At 48.7% G+C, this 25,185-nt stretch overlaps 3 protein-coding genes across 7 annotated transcripts; 1 reads left to right on the forward strand and 2 right to left on the reverse strand.

Annotated features, from left to right (window-relative positions):
* Window positions 1-1,064: 1,064 nt before the first annotated feature.
* On the reverse strand, window positions 1,065-16,353 carry RRP8 (ribosomal RNA processing 8). Of its 4 annotated transcripts, none has more exons than XR_014297062.1 (8): window positions 16,175-16,341; window positions 14,603-14,972; window positions 13,946-14,399; window positions 13,726-13,855; window positions 13,467-13,573; window positions 13,286-13,382; window positions 9,026-13,057; window positions 1,065-3,913 (listed from the first exon to the last, which is right to left on the reverse strand). XR_014297062.1 is itself a non-coding variant. In XM_082659469.1 (8 exons), the coding sequence occupies exons 1-8, from the start codon at window positions 16,271-16,273 to the stop codon at window positions 3,883-3,885; spliced, it is 1,404 nt and encodes a 467-aa protein (XP_082515595.1). In that variant the 5' UTR covers window positions 16,274-16,353; the 3' UTR covers window positions 1,065-3,882. The 4 variants fall into 4 exon arrangements, 3 of the variants coding, with proteins under 3 accessions (XP_082515595.1, XP_082515596.1, XP_082515594.1); XM_082659469.1 differs by having other exon boundaries at window positions 12,942-13,057; window positions 16,175-16,353; XM_082659468.1 differs by lacking the exon at window positions 1,065-3,913 and having other exon boundaries at window positions 6,826-13,057.
* A 114-nt stretch (window positions 16,354-16,467) lies between these two features.
* On the forward strand, window positions 16,468-23,107 carry ILK (integrin linked kinase). Of its 2 annotated transcripts, none has more exons than XM_082659478.1 (13): window positions 16,468-16,587; window positions 16,978-17,159; window positions 20,276-20,441; window positions 20,624-20,719; window positions 20,907-21,003; window positions 21,102-21,185; window positions 21,297-21,382; window positions 21,516-21,625; window positions 21,736-21,863; window positions 21,955-22,076; window positions 22,176-22,275; window positions 22,384-22,514; window positions 22,698-23,107. In XM_082659478.1, exons 2-13 carry the CDS (start codon window positions 17,071-17,073, stop codon window positions 22,845-22,847), a joined length of 1,359 nt encoding a protein of 452 aa, XP_082515604.1. In that variant the 5' UTR covers window positions 16,468-16,587; window positions 16,978-17,070; the 3' UTR covers window positions 22,848-23,107. The 2 variants fall into 2 exon arrangements, with proteins under 2 accessions (XP_082515604.1, XP_082515605.1); XM_082659479.1 differs by having other exon boundaries at window positions 16,524-16,587; window positions 17,025-17,159.
* TAF10 (TATA-box binding protein associated factor 10) lies at window positions 23,101-24,503 on the reverse strand. Its single transcript, XM_082659480.1, has 5 exons — window positions 24,234-24,503; window positions 23,940-24,094; window positions 23,635-23,699; window positions 23,432-23,546; window positions 23,101-23,248 (listed from the first exon to the last, which is right to left on the reverse strand). The coding sequence occupies exons 1-5, from the start codon at window positions 24,463-24,465 to the stop codon at window positions 23,159-23,161; spliced, it is 657 nt and encodes a 218-aa protein (XP_082515606.1). The 5' UTR covers window positions 24,466-24,503; the 3' UTR covers window positions 23,101-23,158.
* Window positions 24,504-25,185: the final 682 nt, after the last annotated feature.

Below are 25,185 nucleotides of genomic sequence, written 5' to 3' on the forward strand. Positions count from 1 at the left end.
TGTTCACTTTCCAGGGCCTTCAAATATTGTTTTTTGTTTGTATTTTGCTCAGATTTTATAGTTGTTAATTGTGGCATAACTGGCCTGACAAAGTAACTCGAAATCTGGAACCAAGACTCATATATACACTGTATACATTTAAGAGAACATTTATAAGAAAATCCTTCCCCCATTTTTTTGTAGTCACAAGGATTTGGATAATCTAAATGTCTTTAGAGGAATGGTTATGTTAAATGTTCTAAACAAATACATGTTGGAACACTAAACAGATGTCAGATGCAAGTATGTACTAGATCCCAGGGATACAGTATTAAATAAAACAGATAAGTCCCTACTCTCTTGGAATTTACATTCTAGTGTGGGGAAATACATAATAACTATATAAACAAATAAATATGTAATTTAAAAGGTGGTGATTAGTCCCTTGAAGAAACACTAAGCATGGTAAGGCAGTAGAAAGTATTGGCTTAAAAAAAAAAAGTTAAAAAAAAAGTATTGGCTAGAGAGAGGGATTACCTGATAGATTGACATTTGGACAGAGATCCAAATATAGTGTGGAAGTAGGCCATAAAGATAACTGTGAAAGTATATTCCAGGTAGATGAAATAGTACAATGGCCCTGAGGCAGGGGCATGCCTAGAATATTCAATAATTAGCAAAGTAGACAGTATGGCTGAAAAGGTGTGTATGAAGGGGGCGAGTGTTAGAGAGATAATTGGAATCCAGATAATACAAGGGGCTTTTCGGTTATAGTAAGAACTCTGGGCTATATTATGAATGAGATGGGAAGCCATTAGAGCATGTGAAGAAGAGGTTAAAGTGAGTTATAGGTACATACAGCAACACGAAGAGAACTTAAAAGCACTGTGTTGAGTGGGAAAAGGAAGATTTATAGGAAGATATCACTTATGTTCACTCATGAGCACAGATTAAAAAGTCCTATACAAAGTATTATTAAACTGATTTCATCAATATATAAAAAAGATATAATCAACTAAGCTAATTTTATTCCAAAAACTCAAGGTTGATTTCACATATGGAAATAAATCTTTTACTTGCTACACTGACAGAATTTTTAAAAATATATGATCATCTCAATTCAGAAGCAGCATTTGACAAAATTCAAAATCCAATTCATGATACAAGTAATAGCAAGTAGAGCACATTACTGATCTGACAACCATTAATCAGAATCTCACTTCAAATACCACACTCAATGACAAAATACTGAAAGCTTTTCCTTCAAGTCTGATAGTGATTCAGACTTCCACCAACATCACTCTTCTTGAACATAGTGATGGATCTCCTGGCCAGTGGAGTATAGCATGGATAAGAATAAATGCCATAGAATTAGAAAGGGTGAAATAAACTGATATGATGTTCAGAGACGATATGAGTATCATATATGTAGAACATAAAAGAATACAGATAAATTATTAGTTAGTAAGTGAGGTTATTTAGCAAGGGTGCTGCTCCATGGTCAACACACAAAAATTGGTTATATTTCTGTATAAAAGCAAGGAGAAAATGAAATTTCTAAAGATCCCATTTGCAAGACGTTTAAAAAAGCAACAGTAAATGCCTAGGAATAAATATAACAAAAGATGTGCAAGAAGAACTTTGCACATAAATCTATAAACCATTATTGACAGCAATTAATGAAATGGCGCACACAGACCACAGATTTGGAAGCCTCAGTATTACAAATGGATCAGTTCGCACCAAACTGAGCCTGCGTAAGAAAATCCCATCAGGGTGTTCAGGGAACTTGACAATCATGGAAATGCAAAGGTCCAACAATAGTCCTTCTGGAGATGAAAAACGTGTGGGACTTGCTGTACCACATACTAAGACTTATTAGAAAGCTACTGTACTTAAAACAGTGAGGTACTGCTGTGAAGACAGACGTACAGACCAAGGAATGGATTAGGGTGCCCAGAAACAAACTCGCACTTAACAGAAAAATATGGAAAGGTAGAGAGTAACAGGAAAAATTTTTTTTCAATGAACAGTTTTGTATTAATTGGATATCTAGATGGAAATAAAATTCAACTTGGCTCCTATTCTAACCACACAGAAAAATCAGTTGCACATGGGTTGTAGAACTATGAAAAGCAAAATACTAACACATCCAGAAGATAAGTTAGTAAGATATCTTCATCATTTTGGGGTAGGAATGATTCTTTAAATAGGCACACATAGCATTAACCATGAACAATCGATAAACCAGGCTACATTAAACTTCTGTTCATCAATAAACACCCATTAAGAGAGTGAAAAAGGAAACCACAGAATGGGAGAAGATACATGCAGTACATATAACCAGAAGGGATTATGGTGTGTGTGTGTGTGTGTGTGTGTGTGTGTGTGTGTGTGTGTGTGTGTGTGTGTGTGTGTGTGTGTGTGTGTGTGTAAAATACAAAATCAACAAAGACAATCCATTAGAAAAAATGGGCAAGAGACTTCAACAGGCACTTGATCAAAGAGGATTTTCAAGCAGTCAGTATATGAAAAGAATTTTCAAGCAGTCAGTATATGAAAAGGTCAATCCCATTAGTAATTAGGGAAATGAAAAGTTAAACCAAAGGACATAACATAACACATATACTGGAACTGGGGGACAATGCCACAAGATAGCAAAGATATGGAATAAAGTGAATTCTCACGTGGATTAAGTGAACACTCATTTCCCTGGTGAAGGGAGTATAAATTGAAAAATCTGTAAACAGTCTGGCATTAACTATTAAAGTTGAGGATATACATACTTTATGACCAGTTTTCTCCTAGTTATATTCCCAAAGGAAGCATGTGCACATGCACAAGAGGCACTTGCAAGATTGTTCACAGCAGCATTGTTTGTAGGAACCACAAACTAATCATTAGGCAGTTCACATTCTGTTTCTCTTCCTTCCGGGTACACGGTAGGCTCGTACGGGAGGTATATATGGCAATGAGACTTGTTTTGGCTAATTAAACGGGGCAAAGAGGACATGTGTCGCTTCCAGAGTGAAGCTTTTGGTGCCAGGGTGTGATCTGTCTCGTTCCCTTTTCTCGCCTAGTGATTACGGAAGCATATACTGCAATGGAGTTTCATTAGCTTGAGTACCTTAGTGACTACGAACAGAGTCCCTGCCAACCTACAGCAATAGTAAAAAATTATCTTTTGTGGGGTTAAGCCATTAATATTTTGGGTTTTTGTTTCCTGTAGCATGATCCAGCCCATTCTGATTGATATATAACTCAAATGTACATCAACAGTTGAATCAATCAATAAACTGTGGTTTCTTCACAGAATGGGATATATTTCTACAGAAATAAAAATGAATGAAATTCAGCTGCACTCAACACATGGATGAATCCCATCCATGGGATGGGAAGAAGCCAGACACATGGAAATATATACAATTTAGGTATGGATGCTCAACTGGTAAGACTATCAAGAGAAGCAAGGAAATCAATGTCATGAAAGTTAGGATGGTGGTAACTTTGCAAAGTCAAGAGAAGAAAGTTGGGAGGTGACATAAAAGAGGCTTCTGCGTGTTGACAGCCTTCTGTTTCTTAGTCTAGGTGGCGCGTACACAGGTACCGGCCTTGTGATAAACCATTAGGCTTAACATTTTTGTTTACTTTTCTGTACGGGTGTGTGTTTTGTTTACTTTTCTGATGTGTTCAATTAAAAGGGATTTAAAAAAAAGATTACTAGTCGCTGTAACAACAAACCAAGGGTATAATGGCTCAAAAAGATAGAGATTTCTTTTTCACTCACGTGAAATCCAAAACAGATGTTCTTAATTGGTGGGTGGCTCTCCTCTAAGTGATGTTCAGGCTCCTTCCACCTTTTGGCTCCGTCATCTTCAACGTGTAGCTTTCAAGGTCATATGCTCAAAGGCCAAAGTGGAAATAACATGGGGGACTGTGCATAGGAAAATTTAAGGGCCCAAGTCACAGAAGTAGCACACCTTAGTTCCACTACCATCCAATTGGCTAGATTCAATCACATGGCCCGACTTAAGAATAAGGGAAGCTGGGAAAGAATACAGCTAATTTCCCAGGAAGAAGAAAATGGGTGCGAGGAACAGCTGGCAAGTCTCTGCCACAGCATGCATATACCAAAACCACCATCTACTTTGCCAAAGATACACAAGTGTCCAGGGGCACACAACAAACACATTGTGGGGTACAAGAGGAGCAGAAGTATGAATCAGGAATAAAGTAAACAAACAAAATAAAGAACAGGAGAGGGGCCTTTCTGAGCCGGTCCTAATATAGCGCCATGAACATAGAGGAGGATTATCTCAATTCTCAGCATCAATCTATGCACCCAAAACAGTGAGAGTAAAGTCAAGTAGCAATGGTGACAGCAGTGCCATCCTAACCAGACTGACTAAAGTTGACCTTAGGTTTTGCACCTGTTCATCCTCCCTTGGCTCCTGTCTGTTCTCTAAGCCTCACTCCCTGGAATTTCCATTAGTTCTCTGAGTAACTTATTGACACCCTTCCAATAATTTTTCTTCTTAACCATCTTATTAAAGCCAAATTTGTACAGAGCAGATTTATTTTACCTACTAAACTTCCAGAATATGCTGAACTTTCGCCCTTACAGCAGGCACCCTATTCTGTCCCTGGCTTCGGCGGGACGCTGCTGCAGAAAGCCCAGCGCTTACACCTTCCTCCAGCAGTAACAGCCAAGCGGCAGGAAGATGACCCTTACCTCCCAAATCTCAAATGAGTGCATCCAGTCAGGGGCACGTATTTTGTACTCAGAACCCTAGCTGCAAGGATTTTAATTTCTCCAGATGGCAAAGAATTTGAGGCAACCAGGCCAATATATAAGTTTACTACGGTGGATGCATATTATGAAGTACTTCACAGCTGACAGAAGCAACAATCTAGATGTATGAGCAGCTACGTGGAATATACTGGCTATTTACCTATTTTCTTTTGGCTCCTACACTCTCCATATCTCCCTCTGCAGCACACCTCCCTCTCAGCCCCCACGTACACACACTCTGGAGTTGTGTTGTTCCAGCTGTGACTCTGCAGAGTGTATTTCCCAGAATCCACTGGCAGGTGGTTCCATTAGGTTCTGCCAAAGGATGCCATAGAGGGAAACTGAAAATGAAACATGGGGGGAGAGTCTTCATTCCTGTTTTCCGGTTGCTGTCACAGTATTTCAGCTGCAGACAGTTGTCTCTGGCTACTAGCTTCTTTTGCACTCAGCAGCAGCTTTGCTACACTTCTGAGACACCAGCAGCAGATCAGCTCCCCCCTTGGCAGTCAGAGAACAGTCAGACCTTGCTCCCTCACCCTCAAAGCCATTTCCTTCCTCAGAAGTCCAAGCACCAGGTATGTGGAGGGAGCCTCCCCATAAAGATCTGAGTACTGACCACTTAAAAGTGGCCCCTTTTCTGAGCTCCTAGTTCCTGGTAATTATTTCCCTTCTTCCCTTTTGTTTTCCCAGGCCTTAGGACATTATCTGATTTCTCCAGTTCTTAATTTTTAATTACATCAAGCATCTTCTTTTGTCTCAGCCTCTATCACTTGTAATCAATTCTCTGCATTAAATGCCCTCTATTTGAAACACTTAGTACGGTTTCTATTTCCCTGAGTGGGCCCTGATTGATAACATAGATGGATATTAAAAACGCAGTTGAGTGATGGAAAAAAAGAAGACAAGATTTGTTGACAATACTCTATAAATAAAGCACATGCATGAGAACAATTCACATTTTACAAGAACACTTGCACAAGTAAGAAGATGTTAAATAAGGGTGCTAGATACACCGACACAGAATTTACTCTAAGGTAATAAAGCTGATCCAGGCCCACCAACCTTCCTATTGTACGTGAAGTTAGAAATGCAAGCTTCACTGACGGGAATTTTTAGGAATAGAGAGAACTTCTCCCTGAAAGGTAAAGAAGCAGCGCTGTCCCCTCCATCCTAAATCAAGCGAGGAGGGCTCCAGCACAACCACTTATAGTCATTTCATGTTCCCAGGAGAGGGAGAGACCTTATATTCATTCAGCATTACATTCTCTAGCAAGAGGCTTGCTACACTCAGAAACTTATAGACCCGGCTCCATATGGCCACTGGGGTGGAGCCTGGGGCAGAGGCTTCTTGGGAGAAAGTAACCTGAGTCACTTGTGAGGGTTTGGAGCCAGAGAGAGAGAGATGGAGAGGTCAGAGTCAGGCTAGCTGGGACAGGGCAAGGGGAGTCAGGGGCTGGCGGGGCTGCACTGCTGCTGTTTGGCAGGACAAACATGCATGAGTTTCCCGGGAGCTCCCAAAAAGGTAACCACTCCTAAGGTATTTGTTGGAACCTCTCCCAGGAGGGCTGCCCGCCAGGGTGAGGGACTTCAGCACTAGGACGCTGTGCATACGCTGTCAGTGTCGGGAGCTGAAGAGCCGAGGGGGAGTGTGGGCTGAGTATTGTAAGGAGGGAACCAAAACCAGTTAGTGCGCAAGTGCCATGGCGGGACTCCAGAGAGCCTCACACACTGAGCCAACATTTAAATGCCTGTCTTAGTAGAACACACTGATGAAGCTAAACTAAATCAAAGTTTAGCCTTTGTGCCTCTAACATGCCTTCCCCCATCCCAGTCCTAAAAGTGATAGAGGAGGTAGAGAATGAGTGAAATAAACAGACCATGAAGGTTTCCCCACCCCACTGAGCTGGAGGGAGAACAGCTTTGAATTGGATGAGTTGCTGACAGGCCACTGAGATGTGGGAAGGGGCGGGGGGGACAAATATATTTAAAATAGTAATATTTCAGATTGGTCTCAGCCATGTTATAGGGAATAAATGGAACATATTTACACCAGAGTACTAACAATGTGGAAGGACCCTTGAAGTAAGGCCAAAATGATAGGGGCTGTGGCTACCTGTGAGACTCCTGAGAAGGGTAATAGTAAGTAGGGTGTCTCTGCTTAATCAAAACACATCATCTTGTGACCATGAGGATCAAGAGAGTCACACAGACCTAACTGCTAACATCCTTGAATTCCTGAACCAATGCCAACAACCACCAACCATCAGGTTTCTAGTTTTACAAGAAGAAAAATCTAATTTGTTTAAGATATTCTTTAGGGGGATTTCCTTTTTTTGTTGTTGCTTTTGTCACAATCAAAATGTAACTGATAAACTGATAAAATCAGTATCTCAACTTCCTCATGTGAGCATATTTTTCCCCAGTTAGGAGCCTAATTCATAGGACTGGGGAAGTGTTGACCGGCATCTGGTAAGCTAATTAAATGTCTGAAGCACCCTGAAGGAAACAGAAAGGGTTCTGTGATCAAGACAAGGTGGACAGGGTGGCCAGAGAAGCTATATTAGCCAGGGCATATCATGCTAAACACTAATGCAACAGAGGTTATTCCTTGTTCAAAGAAGTGTGGATATTCTCGATCAAGCAGTTCTCCTCTAAGCAGGGACTTAAATATCCAGACTCCTTCTATGCTCTGACTCCATCTTCAAAACACGTGCTTCAAGGTCACCCTGGAAGGCAGAGGAGGGGGTGGAGAACACGGAGGAGGCTCGTCCACTCTTGAACTGTCTTGGTCTGGTAGTGAAACGTCACTTCTGCTCCCTTTCCACTGGGGAGGACGATGGACACAGCCCCACCTTGATGCAAGGCGCTGGGAAATGTAATTTAACTGTGTGTCCAGGAAAAGGACATTTTGGTGAGCATCTAGCCCGGTTTTTCCACAGAAGAAAAGGTGATGCTGGTGTGAAGATCTGGAAGATGAAAATGAACTCACCAGGGAAAAGTATCCTGAGAAGATGGAGTGGCAAATGTAACGACCCAGAAGTAGAAATGGCTTGGAACACTTGAGGAATGGAAAGAAAGCCTGTGTGGCTGCAGTTTCGTGTAGGAACAGTGGGTTAAGGTGCAGCTGGAGAGGGAGGCCTGGGCAAGATCACACAGGGCCTGGGAAGGAGTTTGCCTTTTGTTCTCAGAGCACTGTGAATCCACTGAAGGATTTCCAGCAGAGAAGTGACATATCTGACTTACATTTTAAAAAGCTCACCTGGCTGAGTGGAAAATGAACTGCTCTGGGGACAGGAGTGCAAGCAACTGGACCCGTAAGGTGGTTACTGCAGTAGTCGAATGTCCTAGAACCAGGTGGACAGCCTGGGAGGTCACCAGGGATGGAGGACAACGTAATTAGAGGTCTCTGTGAGAATCTGTAAAGGGCTTCGTGAAATTACGTAAGTGGTTGAGTGACTGGAGCCGAGCTGTGTCTCTGCCAAGACCACGTTGCTTCTTTGGGAACTGTGCTCCCTTAGAACAGTGTTACAGGAACAAAAGCTGGAGCACCCCAATGACTGCAGGGGCAATAAGCCTCTAAAAGGGATGCTGAGGAAGCATAAGCACAGACTGCTAGCCAAACCCAACTTTATTCTCGTCTCTCACCACGCCTCCAACCCTTTTTCATTTACAGAAAAGCTGCAGCAAGCCTGTGACTTTTCAGCTCATTCTTAGTTCATAGATGTCTTAGAATCAGTTTAAGATACAAAACCAGTCTCAGATAATTGCAATGTCTAATCCTACGTTACAATAATTAATCTGCACCTATTGTAGCTTTACCTATTTTCGTCTCCCAGCTCTGTCCCACTTAAGTCAAGGAGCCTGCACTGGGGAAGGGAGGAATGGTCTGGATGCTCTCTGCTCTTCTCACCTCCTCTCCACCTAAGAGCTGCTGACTGCTCTGGGCCCAGCTGCAGACAGGAAGAGGATAAAACAGTGCTTGCTTGACTGGGTGTTTCTGTGCCCCACGGGCCTGCTAGATATTTAAAGGGAGCATCATGCTGTCCCTTTTCTGCAGTCCCGTTTACCTTGGTGGATGCAGCTTTATTCTGGGTGGTTTCCTGAGACTCCCTCCTCAGCCCACATGGCACACTCCTAGCTTCTTTGTGCTAAGGTCTCCTTGCCTCTTCAAATGGTCCTACCGGACAGGACTCAAGACCAGCTGACACTTCCCTCTCCTGTAAGGTGCAAAGGATACACTCATGCATGGCTTACCACGGCAAATTCTGCGAACACAGGCCAATGCAAAAGCAGCAGCACTCCCCTGGCTCCACCCCTGAAACAGTTAATGAATCTCTGTTTGCCCTCCGCATTTCCAGGGCAGGAGTCAGATTCCAGGTTCACCATTTCTTGGCTTTAGGAATAAATACCTCAGGCTTCCCAAATGCTCCCAGTGGAATCTCCAATTACACTCTTTCCCACTCTTGTTTACTTCTTACTATGACTGCACTCCTTCATTCTGTTCTCCAATTGTTCCTTAAACTGATCTCACTGTTCCTTAAACAGCTGGCATGCTGTTATTTCTTAAAGAAATATATATTGTTCTCTCTTCAGTCTAGGCTCTCAACATTAGACACTGAAGCCCAGGCATGGACTTGAAGAACAGCTTGTCCTGAAGCTGACGATGGAGCAGGGGGGGACCCAGACTCAGGAAAGTCCTGCTTTCAGAATTGATAGAAACGCAGATGGAGGCTTGGCTGAGTTAGGGGGAGCCGGGATCCTGAGTGAGACCCAGAAAGATGTTTATGTAGGTGGCTGGAGCCAGAACAGGCAAAGAAAGAACCCAAATTTTAAGTAAGGGAGGAAAGCAAAAGAGGGAAGAAGGCAGACCCCAGCTGTCCTGCTGAGCATGATAATAAAGCAGGGAAAATTAATCAAGATCTAGGAATATAAATAACACTTGGGAAACAGAGATATGGAGCTATAAAAAGGTGACGTGTGCACTGCAGTGAGACAGATGCCCTGCTACTCCAAAACATCCCTTAGACTTTATGGCTTGCCTCCCTCCCTGTTATCCCAGGAGATTCCTGTCCCATGGAGCTGCCACAACAGTTGTCTCCCCAACAATCCCCAGTGAATCCCGCCAAGCTGGAGAGGACTGTCAGGGTATTTTGCCTTGGCTGCCTGGTAGCCAGCTCCACTCACCAGCCTCACATCACCCCCAAGATGGAAGTCTCTCTAGTAGGCTGTGTGAACCCTCTGTCCCTTTGAAATTCACGCTATCCTGCCTCTCCTACTCTTTGCAGATCTCCTGGATCTGCCCCCTTCTTCAAGAGGTTGGCACCTGTTCCACGCTTATGTCTACCATCATCCTGGAGACCTTCAAAGTCACGCAGAACCTCTCTCAATACCTGAGGCCTCCGTGCATTAACCAATCTCCGGGCAACCTCCCTTGCACACCTCTCAGGCACTCACCCCTATAACTACACTCTAAACTTAGCCATTGCCTGGAGCTGCTCTGCTTCCAATATGAATTATTCAGGCATTCCAGTTTCTGACCACAGTCTCCCATCCTTCTAGGTTACTTGTTCAGTTACCCCCAATGCAACAACCTACTCCTGTCTTTACTCCACTCACCTGTTCTACCAAATTCCATGGTCCAGCATAGCAATCGCTTACTTACGAACGGTCTGAAATTCCTTTGCTCATTTATTTCAATTGCATGGCAAGTTTCCAATCCTGGATGATCCCTCAGTACTCATTTTTTCCACAGCTACACCTAGATTCCTGAGTACGTAGAGAGAACCACAGCATTGGGCTCACTATAAATTCATGAATAATACCACTATAAATTCAAACCCCAGGCCCTCAACATTATGCAGCAATCCTCTCCCTGCTGCGACCTGACCTCTCTCTCATCTTAATAGACCTTTCAACAGCATCTGTCGGCCTAAAACCTCCCCACTCCTTCCACATTAAGAAATTCATTCTCCTGGTTTTACTCCTCCATCTCTGGCCCCACCTTCTCTTCTTGTCCCCTTTATTGGTTCATTTTCCTTTACTCATCCATTAAATGCTCCTGTGAGTTCTATTCCAAGCCACTTTCTCTTCTCGTTATCTTACTTCGGATATCTTACCTATTCCTATGACTTGAGTTACCTCCTCTGGCTGCTGAGTTTCTGTCCCACTTCCAAGTGAACATCAAGGTACCAAAAACCCAACCTTTTGAATGGCGTCACCAGCCCAACCAGTTGCTCAAGCCAGAAACCCAAGACTTGCTTCAGATTCCTTTCTCTCACCAAGCCGCAATGTCCCACCAGTTCTACTCACTGAAGTTCTCCCAACCGCCTCCGCCTATTCCACCGTCACTAGTTCACAGTGCCCTCATCATGTGCCCGAACCTGGGCTCCTGCAACACCCCTGCTTCTCATCGGTCCCACTCAACTGGACCCTGTCATCCTTATCACCTCCTTAGATGGATCTCAAGTGACCAGCTCAGGAATACAAAGATAAATATGAGTTGAGAAGACTGCAGCCTAATGCACAAAGCAATCGCCACACAGTATTTAGATGCTGAAATTGCACTCTTCACGTAGCGCTTTGAGAGTGCGGATGAAGAAGTTAGTTCTGCTTTGGGAGTAACGGAGTAGGAAACAACTAGGCTGTTTGGAAGGATGAGTAAGACTCTGCTGGTCAGATGAGTATTCAGCAGAGAGAAGCACATGCAAAGGTACTGAGCAGTAGCTGCTGGATGGTTCATAGCCCAGTCTCCAAACATGCCCTCTGGCCTACACAGCCTGCCTCAAGACACCCACCTTACTGGAGGCACCCAACTGGCTCAGAGCCCTGGAACCTGTGTCCCAGTGGTCACTCTCAGTTCTTGTTCTTTGAAATAGGTAGAACAGGCTATATTTTTATACCTGGGCTCATGGCAGATGCCTTCTGGAAGGGGCCAAGGACCTATCATCCCAGTTCATCTTCTCCCGGCACTAGCCTTCCCTGCCCATAGCTTTCCTAAGACATGCTGATTTGGGCCCACTACAAGGCAGAAACAACAGACAGACCCTTCTGCCAATGAACAGCCCAATCTCCACCCCAAATAGCATCAATCAGGTGTGATTTCTGAAGAGGCCCAGCTCCTGCACCACCACCCCCCCCCAAGAACAGCTCACAATCTGTCAAGAATCTCTAAAAATCCTATAAAATAAGCCTGTTGAAAGGCCTATCTTGAGCTCTCCCAGAGTCTTCCTCAGTCAACAAGTCCATTCTTTACTCTTCAACCCCTAACCCTGCCTGCAGAAGGTCTTTAGAAAACAGTAATGCTTACAACACACATCAGCCACAGCTGCAGTTTATTGTGCACGTCCTGTGCACCCAGCCCTAGCCACAGATTTCCTCATTAACCCACACCACACAACAATCCCATGAGACAAGAATCCTACCATTTTCCAAATGAGTAATATGACATTCAAAGATTAAAAGACTCAGCAATCAGTGGCAGGCTACCTGATTCCAAATTTGTGCCCTCAGCCAGACACACACCAGGGCCCTATGGGACAACAGATACTAGGAGTAGTTTGGGCCATACAGCTCCAAAGATGGAGATAAGGATCAGGGGAAAGAAGCACTCAGTACAGGGACAATCAAACCATCCTGACCTAGAAGCCCAGACTGACGTGCTCAGCCAGGATGCTGGTGGGCTACCAGCTGCCCCAGAGCCAAGAAGCAATGCCTGCCCCAGGCCTTCAAGGCCTGGGCAAACCAAAGCTGTAGAAGCTATGGGTAAGCAGAAGGAGCTGATGTGCAAACAGGAAAAGGACAATAGAGGAGAGTGGAGATGCTAGGACAGAAAGCCCACGTGGCTCCTGAGAGATGGAAAGAGGAGCCACACCCAGAGATGCATTGAATTCCAAACCATGTCGTTTCCATGACACTAAGGGCATCCACAATTCCCAGATACTCCTGCGTTCTCACAGTAACTCCTTATTCTTTAGCTAGCCCAAATGACTTTATGCTTCCTGGAACCAAGAAGCCTTCATTAGAGCAGGGCTGAGCCAGGGGTTTCATTACATTTTGTTCTTGGGATGGAGTAAGGGTGGTACCAGGCCCCGGGTCACAGCCTGAGTACTTCAGAGTACTGAGCCTGGAGTTTAAGACTTGCCTCCCCTTTCAAGGGGGGTCCAGAGGTCACCTGCGCTTGTAGAGACAAGGCTGGAGCTTCAGGCCTGAGAGCTGAGCCTTGGGCCCGACCCGAGGAGGCCCAGTCTTTTGAAAGTCAAACAAGAAGAAGTGGCTGTTGGTCAGGTCCTAGGGACAGAAAAGACCCAGTGAGCTCTAAATCCTCACCCCAGCTCCTCAAACCACCTCCGTCCACATCCCGTCCCTGCTCAGAAAGCTTCCCAGGGCTCTCCCACAAGTCATGCCTTCAAGGAGCAAACGTCTGTGTCTGATTATGACCTCCATCCTGAACACCACTACTACCCTGAAGGGCCACACATGTGACAAAGATACGGACAGACTTCTTGGGGCCCTCACCTTGGAGATGACCTTGAAGCCCAGTTTGGTGACAGCCCCCAGAAAGGTCCGAATATCTTCAAAGCGGCTGCTGACCTCAGCCACTTTCAAGAGACCCCTGAAAAGGATGGGAAGTTCTGGGTAAATGCACAGACACACGCACGTGCACATATACATGCATCTGTTTCCTGGGGACTCCTACCCTGGCTTCAGCACTCGATTTGCCTCCTCTAGGAAGTCTCTGATGTTGGTTCCCATCAGTGAAAGGCAGAACACAGCCACGTCTACAGATTCATCCTCCAGAGGCACCTATGAAGAGTATCGTATGAAGCACACATTATGGGGAGGAGAAAGCCAGCACCGAGTGCTAGGGGTGCCGGGCAGAGAGGGCATGTTAGAGATTAGCCCATGAAGTTTGGGCCTAGGGCACAGGCCAGATACGTGGAAGGAGTGGGGTTTACCTGGGCCATGTCACACACAGTGACCCGGGGGTCCAGAGAGGCCAAGTCGAAGCAGTGCACAGGGTTCCGGATACTTGAAGCCAGGCGGCAGTCCCCACAGCCAAAGTCAGCCACCACCAGGGACGCAGGCCTGGAAGTGGAAGGGAGGAACAGCTCGCTGGTCTGGCCTGAGCCCGTGACTGACACACCTCGCTTCTCACAATGCCCAACTCCCACTCACCGCTGGTGAAGATCCCTGGCAATGCGGTCCACTGGCTGCAGTGGCCACTTCTTGACTTGGCTCTGGAAGCCACGGTGGTAGAGGAGAAAGGCCTCAGGGTCTTCCTGGAAGAGGCGCTGCGCAGCACTGCTGGGCCCTGAGTACAGCTGTTCATTGAGGTAGCGGAACCGGGCACCATCCAGCCGCTGGGCCATGCGGGCTCGCAGAGCCTCCGCCCGGGCTCCATGGCTGTCTGGACTGGGGGGAGGAGGCACCTCTGTCTCCTCTGTGGCGGCTGTGGCTGGGGCCTGCTCTGGCGCCCGAGGAAGCCGAAACTTGTTCTTCTGTCTACGCTTGTTCTTCTGCCGGTTCCGCCACTGCTTGCGACTCAAGGTGTGCGGAGGATTAGAGCAAGGAGTCTCAGGGCTTGGCTTGGTGCAGTCATTTGCAGCACTAGAATTCCAAGCTTTGGAACCTGCAGGGAGTGAGATGGGAAGGCATATTTGGGGCGATATCCCCTGAATTCAGAGGCTTAGCAAGAGACGAAACCTGAGACAGAGATTGTGGCCTAGATGAAAGTACTTCTTATTCCCTAACCCCAAATCTAGTGGTGGCAGATAACCTCTGTCATATGTAGGATCAGCTGATCCCCCCTCCCTGTCCCACATGCACTAATACCAGTTTGGTCAACATTGTCCAGGGGCTGGGCAGGATTTGAAGGGTCCTGTTTCTGGCATTTCCTCTTTCTTTTCTCTTCTGCAGCAAAGTCATTGCCAAGAAGAGCCCCTTTGTGGCACTTCTTCCTTTCCACTTCCCCTTCCTTGGAGCCACTGCTAGGTGGGCCCTGTTTTTGACGTTTCTTCTTCCTTTTCTTCTTTACTTCAGGAGAAGTGCTGGCAAACAAGACCTTTTTTGGGCGTTTCTTCTTTCTTTGCACCACCTCCTCCTCGTCCTCCTCGTCACTGCCAGGCAGACTGGGGGGCTGCTGGGGAAGAGATGCTGCCTCCAGGGCCCGTAATGTGGCCAAGAGCTGGCGGTGCTTGGAGCCCTGGGGGAAAACAAGGGATGAGAGCAGGGGCGAGGAGTATGGATGGGGCCTGGAGAATAAGAAAGGAGAGATGGGGACCTCATTCAGACACTGGTTAGTGGCATATGGATTATTCCCAGTCAACTTAACTTGTCATGAAGACTGCCAGACCCTGAAGAACTTTCAAGTCGCCATCCCAAGGAGGGCAGAGAAATCAGCCACCCCACTTTCTTCATTGTGCAGATGAGGTAATGGGGTTCCCCAGAGAAATGTTCTCTGCACGTGCTTTTCCTTCCAAGCTACAAGATCAAGGCCAGGGACCAGGAGTTCCAACCCTCAATCTCAGGCTTCTACCTCTAACTAATATCTTTTTATAAAAGTTAGGAAGGTTTCTGAAAACAAGAGTAACGGGATCACACGTGTGTGTATTAAAGGTGCCTCCTTTAATAGTTGTAGTGTAGAGAACAAACTGAAAAGGACAAGCTGTAGACAGAGGCCAGTGGCACGGACTACAGCAATGGGTTGAGGGGCTGAAGAGGAGGGAATAAAGCAGACAGATTCCATGTTGGAGGCTGACCGAAGGGTAGAAAGAGCCTGAGCAAGTGCAGCAGCCCTCACATCGGCAAAAGCTTAAAGGAGAAAGGTCTGCTGTCTGGGAGGCCATTCTAGGTTGAAGTCCTACTGGGTGGTCCTAAGCCAGGCACTTATCTTGGAGCTCCCCTCAGCACCACCTCCCTTTGAAAGGTAGTGCTGACAACCCTTCAACGTCGCTTACTCTTGCTCTCTCCAGTGTCCACACAGCACCCAATGACCTTTTCAAAATGCAAACCTGAAGAAATCATTCCTCTGCTAAAACACTCCACTGGCTTCTCTCTCTCTTTACCGTATGCAAAGCCTCTAATCTAGCTCTCCAATTTCTACGGCACCCCCTCTCACTCTCTCCGTTACAACTACACAGATTATTTCTGTGTAGGTGTGTGACCCTAGCAGAACATGCTCTCTCACACCAGGGTCTCTGCACGTGCTTTTCCTTCCAAGAAACCCTCTTTGCTTCACTAACTTCTACTCACCAAGTCTCTCTCAGTTCCAACATCACTTTCTTTTGGAAGTTCCGGGATTTTCGGGCGGTCGCAGGCGTCCCCCTCCCCCTAATACACATGCGGCGCGCCCCAGCTCTGGGATCCAGCGGGGTCCGTTCCGAGTGCCCCTGCGGGTCCACTCACCTTGATTTGCGAGTCGGCCGTGGTCCGAGGCCGTAAGGCTACAGACCCGAGGTCCGCGACTACTGGGGCCTCCTCGGCCCACTCCGGCTCCTCGAACATGGGGTTGGGGAGAGCGAGGTCGCGCGGTCCACCAGCCTCTCCACGTGCCCAGCTAGTCTCCAGGAGTCAAAGCGCTCAGAGCCTCCAACACAGGGCCGGAAACCAAAGAGTGAAAGCTAAGGCGGCTAGAGCAGCCGGCTCAGCGCCGAAAACCATCGAGTTTAGACACTGGTGGGCTAGAAGGTCAAGGAAGGCGGGCTGGAGGGTTGGGGGAAGGAGGCCCGCGCTAGCCAGAGAGGGCCAGGGGCGGGGCCGGGCGGCGGGCGCGGCCGGACGGGAGTTCCCCGGAGAAGGCTCCTCCAGCCCGAGTCCCGGTGAGTGTGGGAGCACCCGTGCCCCCTCCCCAAGTCTCAAGCTCTACCAGGCGGTCACCCCTCACTCCGCCTACTCCATTCTGAGTGGGGAACGAAGGCCATCCCCGAGAAGGACCTCCGATCCCCTCCCCCAGGGTATAGGGCGCCTAAACTCCCCCCTCCCCCCCAGCTCTGTCCGCGGGTAGGGTCTCTGTGCTTGCTCTCTGACATCCCTTCGGGAGGTACTGCCTCTTAATCACCCCCTACTTCGCCCGACCCGCCTTTCCCTCGCGCCCAGGGGACACAGTACGGGATCATCCCGCTGCCCCCCTAACCCCTTCACAGACCTCCAGTAGCCGGGTACGCAGTGCCCAGACCCCCACCCCAACACAAACACTTCTCTCCTTTAAGGGACAAGGCTTGGGGCTCACCCCCCCCTTCCCTGGATCCTTCTACAGTCCCCACGCTTTCCCAATCGAGGGGACTCAGCGCCGGGACGCTGCTATGGACGACATTTTCACTCAGTGCCGGGAGGGCAATGCGGTTGCCGTCCGCCTGTGGCTGGACAACACGGAGAACGACCTCAACCAGGGGTGAGCTGAAGTGGCTGGTGGGGGAGAGGAAGGGTAAAGACATGCTTCTCTCCTTGATGTGGGGTGCTCACGTCTGGTGCGGGCTGCTGACTTTCCTATCTAGTGTGATGAGGGCTAAGCACAGCCAGTCAGCGGGGCAGAGGGTCTCCACACAGGAAGCTGTTGTTTGAGCTGAATCTGGACTGAATAAGAATTTCACAGGCAGAGGCTGCAGAGAACTTTTCTAGCCTCAGTAAACTGCATGGGCAAAAGCTAGGGGGCAAGACACCCAGAAGAGGGTGCCCAGAAATTGTCCGGAGTTCCATATGGCTAGAGGATAGAAGACCTCTGTGGGCTTCTGTGAGCTGAAGCACTGGGTACAAGCGGAGAACGACAGGAGATAAGATTGGAAAGGTCTGCAAGGGTCAGCCAGATCATGCAAGAATATTTAGACTATAATAATGCATTTATTCCAAGAACAAGGGTTTAAAGCCATGTAATGATATGATGAGACTGTCCATTTGTTAAGTGTCATCTTGGATGCTTTGTGAAGAGCAGGTGGTGATGTGAAGAGTGGCACCAGAAGTGGTGATAGCTTGGACTGGAATTGGGGCAGGTAAAAAAGAAAAAAATGATCAAATTCCTGAAATCTTTAGGATAAAGAATTGGTGAGACTTGGTGTGGGAAGTGAGGAAGGTCAAAGATGACGACCAGGGTTCTGGCTTGGGCACTTGGGTAGATGGTGGTTCCTTTTACTGACATGGACAAGACTGAAGGGTGATGAGTTCCACTCTGGACATGTTAAAGTGACAGTACAGTGAAGTGGAAATGTTGAGTAGGCTGTTGGATTTCAAGAGAGAGATATGACTTGGAGACAGATTTGGGAGATATTAGCATGTAGGTGGCACCTGAAGAGGAGGGTGTGAAACAGAGGGGATGAGAAACCTACAAGACCAAAAAGGAGCAACTGGAGGTTGAAGGAGAAACAGGAAAATATGCTAGTAAGGCTTGGAGAAGTGAATGTTTCAACAAAAGGGGAGTGGTCAACGGTACTATAGACTGCTGAGAGGTCAAAGAACTTGAGCACTTTAAAGTAACCACTGAATTTGCAATTAATTATATGTTTGATGATCTCTGTGAGGGCTGCTTCAGAGGAAAACAAGTGAAGAAACTAGACTAGGTTCCTTCATTTAAAGAACTATACTGAACTTCTGTGCTGGGTGCTAGAGGTCCAGAATCAGACATAATGCTCGCCTTCAAGGCAGCAGCCCTGTGACAGGTTGAATGGGAGGTAGAGAAAGTGAATGTAGACAAGTTCTTTAAGGCTGGCTGAGACAGGAGGACAAGAAAAGCTGTAGTGATGTTGATTCAGCATGGTGGATTTTAATTTTATTTTAAAATTTTAGTTTTTGAGGTTGGGAGATTTTATTTTTTAGGTTTGAGAGGTAAGGATCACCTGTCATCTTCATCCAGGCTTTACAGTTTTCCATTAGGCTTCTATGCTATTTCTCCATAATTCGCAGTCACTCCTTCCGTTTTTCATATAATTCTTCAAAGGGTGCTCTGATAAAGACAGCGAGTGCAGTTAGTATTTTGTTGGTGGGGTTATAACGGGTCAGGTGAGGTTGTCCAGTGAGCCTGGCATCTAGGAAGACTCAGCTGCCAAAAGGTGAAGGGGTGGCATTAGCGTAACCGGTGCTGGTTTGAGTAGATAGGCTTTGGGGGCCCAACTGGCTATATGCTGGATATGAAGTGAGGGTGAACTTCCTGCTGGCCTCTTCGGGACTAAAGTTCAGGTTCTGAGGTGACCAGCAGCCTGACAGTGGGCAGAACCCTTGTGCCTATACTTTTGCTCTCAGGCTCTGGCCTGCCCTGGGGCTACAGACTGCCAGAGGCTGATAAGCTGGGGCACAAATTAAAGAGCTGGGATGCAAAACTGACTGATAAGCAGGGGGTGGTGATTGCTTTAGGAAGAGGAAGGGGAATACCCACCTCCCAGGAAAGGTTTTGGCTATCTTTGGGAGCAGATGAAGGCAGCTGTGGAGGGAAATCTAAGTTAAAGGCCACACCCACCACCCACATTGGCTGTGGGGACATCTGGGTGGCCCGCGGTGGCGGCTCCAGGCCCTGCCCAGAGCCCGCACACGGGAAGTGACCGCAGCACTAAGGCATCCTGAGGCTGCCGGCCCAGACCACGGACTGCCCCCCTGCTCCGCCCCTTGGATCTGCAGCCCAGGACTGGAGGGAATTTCCTTTTATGGCCCCAGGCTGTCAGGCCGGCCTAGCTTCCACACAGTTGGGTTTTTTTTTGTTTTTGTTTTTTGTACATTTCTTTTACTTTATAAAATACAAGTTCTTGAGAAAAGAAAAAAGTCAGGTGTAGCTTTCTTTCTAAAGAAGCCATTCTCATTTTCTTGTTTTCTGTGCCCAGGATTGCTTGAGTAGAGGAATCCTGTCTTATGTGGTGGTATCTACTTCATCATGAATGACTTATCAAAAGCATTTCTCCTTTTCATTATAAACCCTTCCAAACCATCATTTTAATTCCATTTCCTTTTTAGATCTTAATTTCAGTATCAGAACCAATCAGTAAGCTTGCTTCCTCTCCCATGAGCTGCGGCTTTCCTTTTCAAACCTACTCCTCCTTCCCATTAACGTGCACTGAACGGGTGCCGTCACTGCTTTCTCTCAAGAAGCTTACAGTCTAATAGACAAGACAGGCCACTAACAGATTTTTACAATCCAGTGTGACAAGTACTGTAGTAGGGGGATGTGCCAGATGCAGTGGAAAACAGAAAGGACGAACAGATGTTGCAAAAGGGGTGCAAAGGAAACCAGATGAAGAATGTTACCACGTAATGAGGGCATGCCAGGGAAGAAAGGCTAGTGGGAGGTGGTGATGGAGACAATGAATCATGTGGATTTGTTGGGATTTCAGGTAGTGGTTGGTTGGGTTTGAAGCTCAGGGGAAGGTCTGAATTGGACAGCTTTGGGAGTTGCTGGCATGAATGAGAATCAAAGTCCTAGAGGTAAAGTTTCTCAGGGAGAGTATGCAGAGTGACTATCAGTTTTTTTTGTATCAAAGCCTTTGCCCCCATCCCACCTCCAGATCAATGACCATTGCCCCTTCCTCAAAGGGACGATCATGGCTTCTCCCCCTTGCACTGGGCCTGCCGAGAAGGCCGATCTGCTGTGGTCGAGATGCTGATCATGCGCGGGGCACGAATCAATGTGATGAACCGTGGGGATGACACCCCTCTGCACCTGGCAGCCAGTCATGGGCACCGTGATATTGTACAGAAGGTATGTATGAACCCCTGCCTCTGTCATCTACTTGATGTACCTGCCTGGAAGTCAGCCATAGGCACTATAACATACCATAGAAAGTATGTATACTCTTCTCCCTCCTTGCATGCCTCAACACACATCTCTCATTTGGGACTGACTGTACCTTCTGCCTCTTTCTGTTTGGCCATGGGGACCAGCTGCTGCAGTACAAAGCTGACATCAATGCAGTGAATGAGCATGGGAATGTGCCCCTGCACTATGCCTGTTTTTGGGGCCAAGATCAGGTGGCAGAGGTGAGTACTCAGGCCCAGAGTTCTGGGATGGGTGGGAAGCAAAGTCTAAGCTTGAGTGGGAGATTGTAGAACCCTCAACCCATCCTATGAGTACTGCCCAGTACTCACGACATTCACAGGGTTTGTACTGCATCTACATTGATGGTTGGTTGTGACTGCCCTCATCACAGCCACCTTTTAATTCCAGGACCTCGTGGCTAATGGGGCCCTTGTCAGCATCTGTAACAAGTATGGAGAGATGCCTGTGGACAAAGCCAAGGCACCCTTGAGAGAGCTTCTCCGAGGTCTGTCCCCACCCACCGCTCATGTCTTATCATGTTTCAGCCTATCTCCTCCCACCACACAACAGCTGAGGTCAAGACTGTTTGTCTTTCTTCCTTAGAGCGGGCGGAGAAGATGGGCCAGAATCTGAACCGTATTCCATACAAGGACACATTCTGGAAGGGGACTACCCGCACTCGGCCCCGTGAGTCAGTTGTGAGGGGAGGGGTGGTGATAGAGAATAATCCTGGGCTCCTGGGGCTGGGTGAGAGGGAGCCTGGTTAGAGGGAAGTACCTGACCTGCCCGTACTCTCAGGAAATGGGACTCTGAACAAACACTCCGGCATTGACTTCAAACAGCTCAACTTCCTGGCGAAGCTCAATGAGAATCACTCTGGAGAGGTGACCCCTGCCCTTGCCCTCCCACCCCCCGACACATTACCTGCTCTGCACTCATTTTAAGTTTTTCCTCCAGTTAGTGGGCAGGAAAGCAGTGGCCTTAGTTAAAGCCTTCTAACCCATATCTGTCCCTCAGCTATGGAAGGGCCGCTGGCAGGGGAATGACATCGTCGTGAAGATGCTGAAGGTTCGAGACTGGAGTACAAGGAAGAGTAGGGACTTCAACGAGGAGTGTCCCCGGCTCAGGTGCGGCAAGGCCTAAACTGGAAGCCTGGGTTCCAAGGAACCCTGCCCAGCACCCAGAGGGAGATCTTTTATGCTGGGTCTCAGCCAGGGACACTCTCTCCCTCTTCCAGGATTTTCTCCCACCCGAATGTGCTCCCAGTGCTCGGTGCCTGTCAGTCCCCACCTGCTCCTCACCCCACCCTCATCACACACTGGATGCCATATGGATCCCTGTACAATGTGCTACACGAAGGCACCAGTGAGTAGGGGATGCCAAATCTCGTCGTGGCGGGGGAGGGGAGAGAAGTGTAAGCCTCTCCAAACTACTTAACTCTTGCCTCCTCTTTTAGATTTCGTTGTGGACCAGAGCCAGGCTGTGAAGTTTGCGCTGGACATGGCAAGGGGCATGGCCTTCCTACACACACTAGAGCCCCTCATCCCACGACATGCACTCAACAGTCGTAGTGTAATGGTGAGGTCACAACTTCACTCCCGGCCCAGGCCACAGAAGCCCTTTCCCTATCTAGAATAGGACTTACCTCCTTCCACACAACTATCTTCTCCTCCTCAGATTGATGAGGACATGACTGCTCGAATCAGTATGGCCGACGTCAAGTTCTCCTTCCAGTGCCCCGGACGCATGTATGCACCTGCCTGGGTGGCCCCTGAAGGTGAGTGCGTGCATTATATTGGGAGGCAGAGAAGGGGCAGCTCAGTAGTAATGGAAGGGAAGCAGAGACAGGATAGGCAGCTGGAACAGTTAAGTCCTGTCCCTCCAGCTCTGCAAAAGAAGCCTGAAGACACAAACAGACGCTCAGCAGACATGTGGAGTTTTGCAGTGCTTCTGTGGGAACTGGTGACACGGGAGGTACCCTTTGCTGACCTCTCCAACATGGAAATTGGAATGAAGGTGAGAGCATAACTGGATATACTTGTGTTGGGGGAATGGTGGTGGTAGTGACAATAATTGTAGTGGGGCTGGGCTCTTCCTGCATTTGTTCAAATATACAGAATCCTGTCCTGAGGGCTAGAGGCCGCTCCCCACATGAGACTCAAGTTCTGAGACCCACGTTGCTTTTCCTTGTGCTTGCAGGTGGCACTGGAAGGCCTTCGGCCTACCATCCCACCAGGCATTTCCCCCCATGTATGTAAACTCATGAAGATCTGCATGAATGAAGACCCTGCTAAGCGGCCCAAGTTTGACATGATTGTGCCTATCCTGGAGAAGATGCAGGACAAGTAGGGCTGGAAAGTCCTTGTCTAAACTCCAGAGGTGTCAGGACACGGTTAGGGGAGTGCACCTCCCCAAAGCAGCAGGCCTCTGGTTGCCTCCCCTGCCTCTAGTCATGGTACTACCCCAGCCATGGGGCCCATCCCCTGCCCCCATCCCTACCACTGTGGCCCAAAAAGGGAATGGGCTTAAAGCTTTGTCACTTGCCACACGGTGTCTCCCAGCATGGGAGGGATCAGCCCTGCCTGTCACAATAAAGTTTATTATGAAAACAGGCTGGTGTGGGGACAAGGGGATGGACAAGTACATTTAGACTGGGTGGCTCAGGTGAAGTAGTGCGGCTTCTTCACATTGATGCCATACTCGCTGAGGGCAGGGGTCAAGTCCTCCATGGTTAGAGTGTACTTGCGGTCCTGAGGGAAAAGGGAAGAGCACCAACTGAACACAGGAATTCCAGATTTCAATCCCAGGTGGGTGACCCTGAGTAGGTCTTTCACCTCCCCTAGGGCTTAGTTTCCCTCAAAGGGGTTTCAGTATAATTTAAGCCTCTGCTGCTGTAGGAGGTAATAACTGACTCAACGAGCCTCGCCTCACACCTTGCTCTTGCTTCGGGAACTGCCAGAGGCTGTGCCCTTCATTTTGCAGTGCTGTAGGGCATCGTTGGCAATATCTGAGATGAATTTCTGGGCAGCTAGGGAGATGAGCCGAATTCTAGAGAGAAAAAGATGGTATGAGAAGGAGGTGGGCAACAAACTCCACACAAGCACCCAAGGCTCTAACCTGCCCGGAGTTTACTCACATGCGTGGGTCCGAGGCCTCAAAGCCAGCACGGTTCAAGTAGTAACCAGTCACTGCATCGGGGATCTGAGAAGTCAATTAGACGACTGTCAGTGTTAGCCCTGTGTACTGTGGGGCTGAGAGTGGGAGGGTACGGGAAATGGAGGGCAAGCCTGGCTACCAGGAAGCTCCTCATTTGGGTGGGCAGAAGGGATAAATCACAAGAGCTAGTAGGGGAGTAAACGCAAGAGGACGCTGCAAACACAGGCGGCGTGGCAGAAGCTGACGTGACAGCGGGCCAGCAGCCTGTTCAGGCGGGAAGCCCACCGTAGGCGTGTAATCCTCCAGCTGCATCAGGAAGTCCACCAGAGGCGTGCTGGACACCACCGGCTTCACGTCTCCGTTGGCCGCGCTTGGCAGCACGTAAACCCCGTTAGACATGGCCCCCTCCGGGGGCGCCGCGCCGCCCGCCGTCACCGGAGCTGGAGGAGAACCAGCAAATTGAGACATGGAGGTGGGAGGCGCGGGGGCCCAGCTAGGTCTGCCTTAACCCTCTGCCCTCACCCGCCGCTGGGGCCAGCCCAAGGCGCGGCCCTCGCCCTCACCCGTCCCGGCCCTCACCCGCTCCGCGCCGCTCGGCCGGCTCCCCGGCCCGCGCCGCCACGGCTCCCGTGCCCCCTGCCGCGGCTCCAGCCCCAGGCCCCCCAGCTGTCCCCGCGGGGCTGGCCTTGTTCTCCGCAGCGACGCCGGCGGGCAGCGCGGCGGGGGCCGAGACCGCGGGTGCCGGGCCCGAGGCCGAGGCGGCAGAAGCCGGCGCCGCCTCGGGGTCCGCGCCGGAGCCGCTGCAGCTCATCGGGCCGGTGGGAGAGGCGGCGAACAGAACCGCTTCCGCTTCCGTTCACGTTACGCACGCACCAGGGTTGGCGTCACACGCCTCGCGACTCGCCCCTCCCACGTCACGTTCGCTCCTCCCTTAGGCTGCTCTTGTCTTTCCGCGGCCCTTCCGGCGGCTAGATGACGAAGGCCGATGGGAGGAGACAAAGTGTTGGAGAACCGCGATAGCGCGAACATTTCTCCTAGGCCGATCCGCTGGGATGGGAACGCTTGAATGTCGAGGAGTCTCTTCCGTAGGTCTGGGACCCCCTCACCCAGCCTGACGCCCGAAAACCTTGCTTTGGGGCCCATCGCCCCGACACCTCTTGACCGTTGGTCGCCTGCCAGTCTGCATCCTTCCTAGTCCCTTTATTCAGCCTTTTAAGGGTTTGTAGTGGAGTTGGATAGCCTCTCTCCCTGGCAGCTGCCCAAAGAAGTGAGGGCAACAGGAGAAAGTGCTGCTGCAGATGGGGAGGGAGGTACAGTCCACCCTCCGTATAGGTGGTGAGGGGTGGGCAGTATTGGTTCCAGGACCCTCCCCCAAACCCCCTTTCCCCCTTCCCCCCCTCCCCCGCCATGGATACCAAAACCCATGGATGCTCAAGTCCCTTATATGAAATGGCATAGTATTTGCACTGTATACTTTAAATCATCTCTAGATTACTTATAATATCTAATACCATGTAAATGCTATGTAAAT

Source organism: Grampus griseus, assembly GCF_964374135.1.
Source record: "Grampus griseus genome assembly, chromosome: 8".
Classification (NCBI taxonomy): domain Eukaryota; kingdom Metazoa; phylum Chordata; class Mammalia; order Artiodactyla; family Delphinidae; genus Grampus; species Grampus griseus.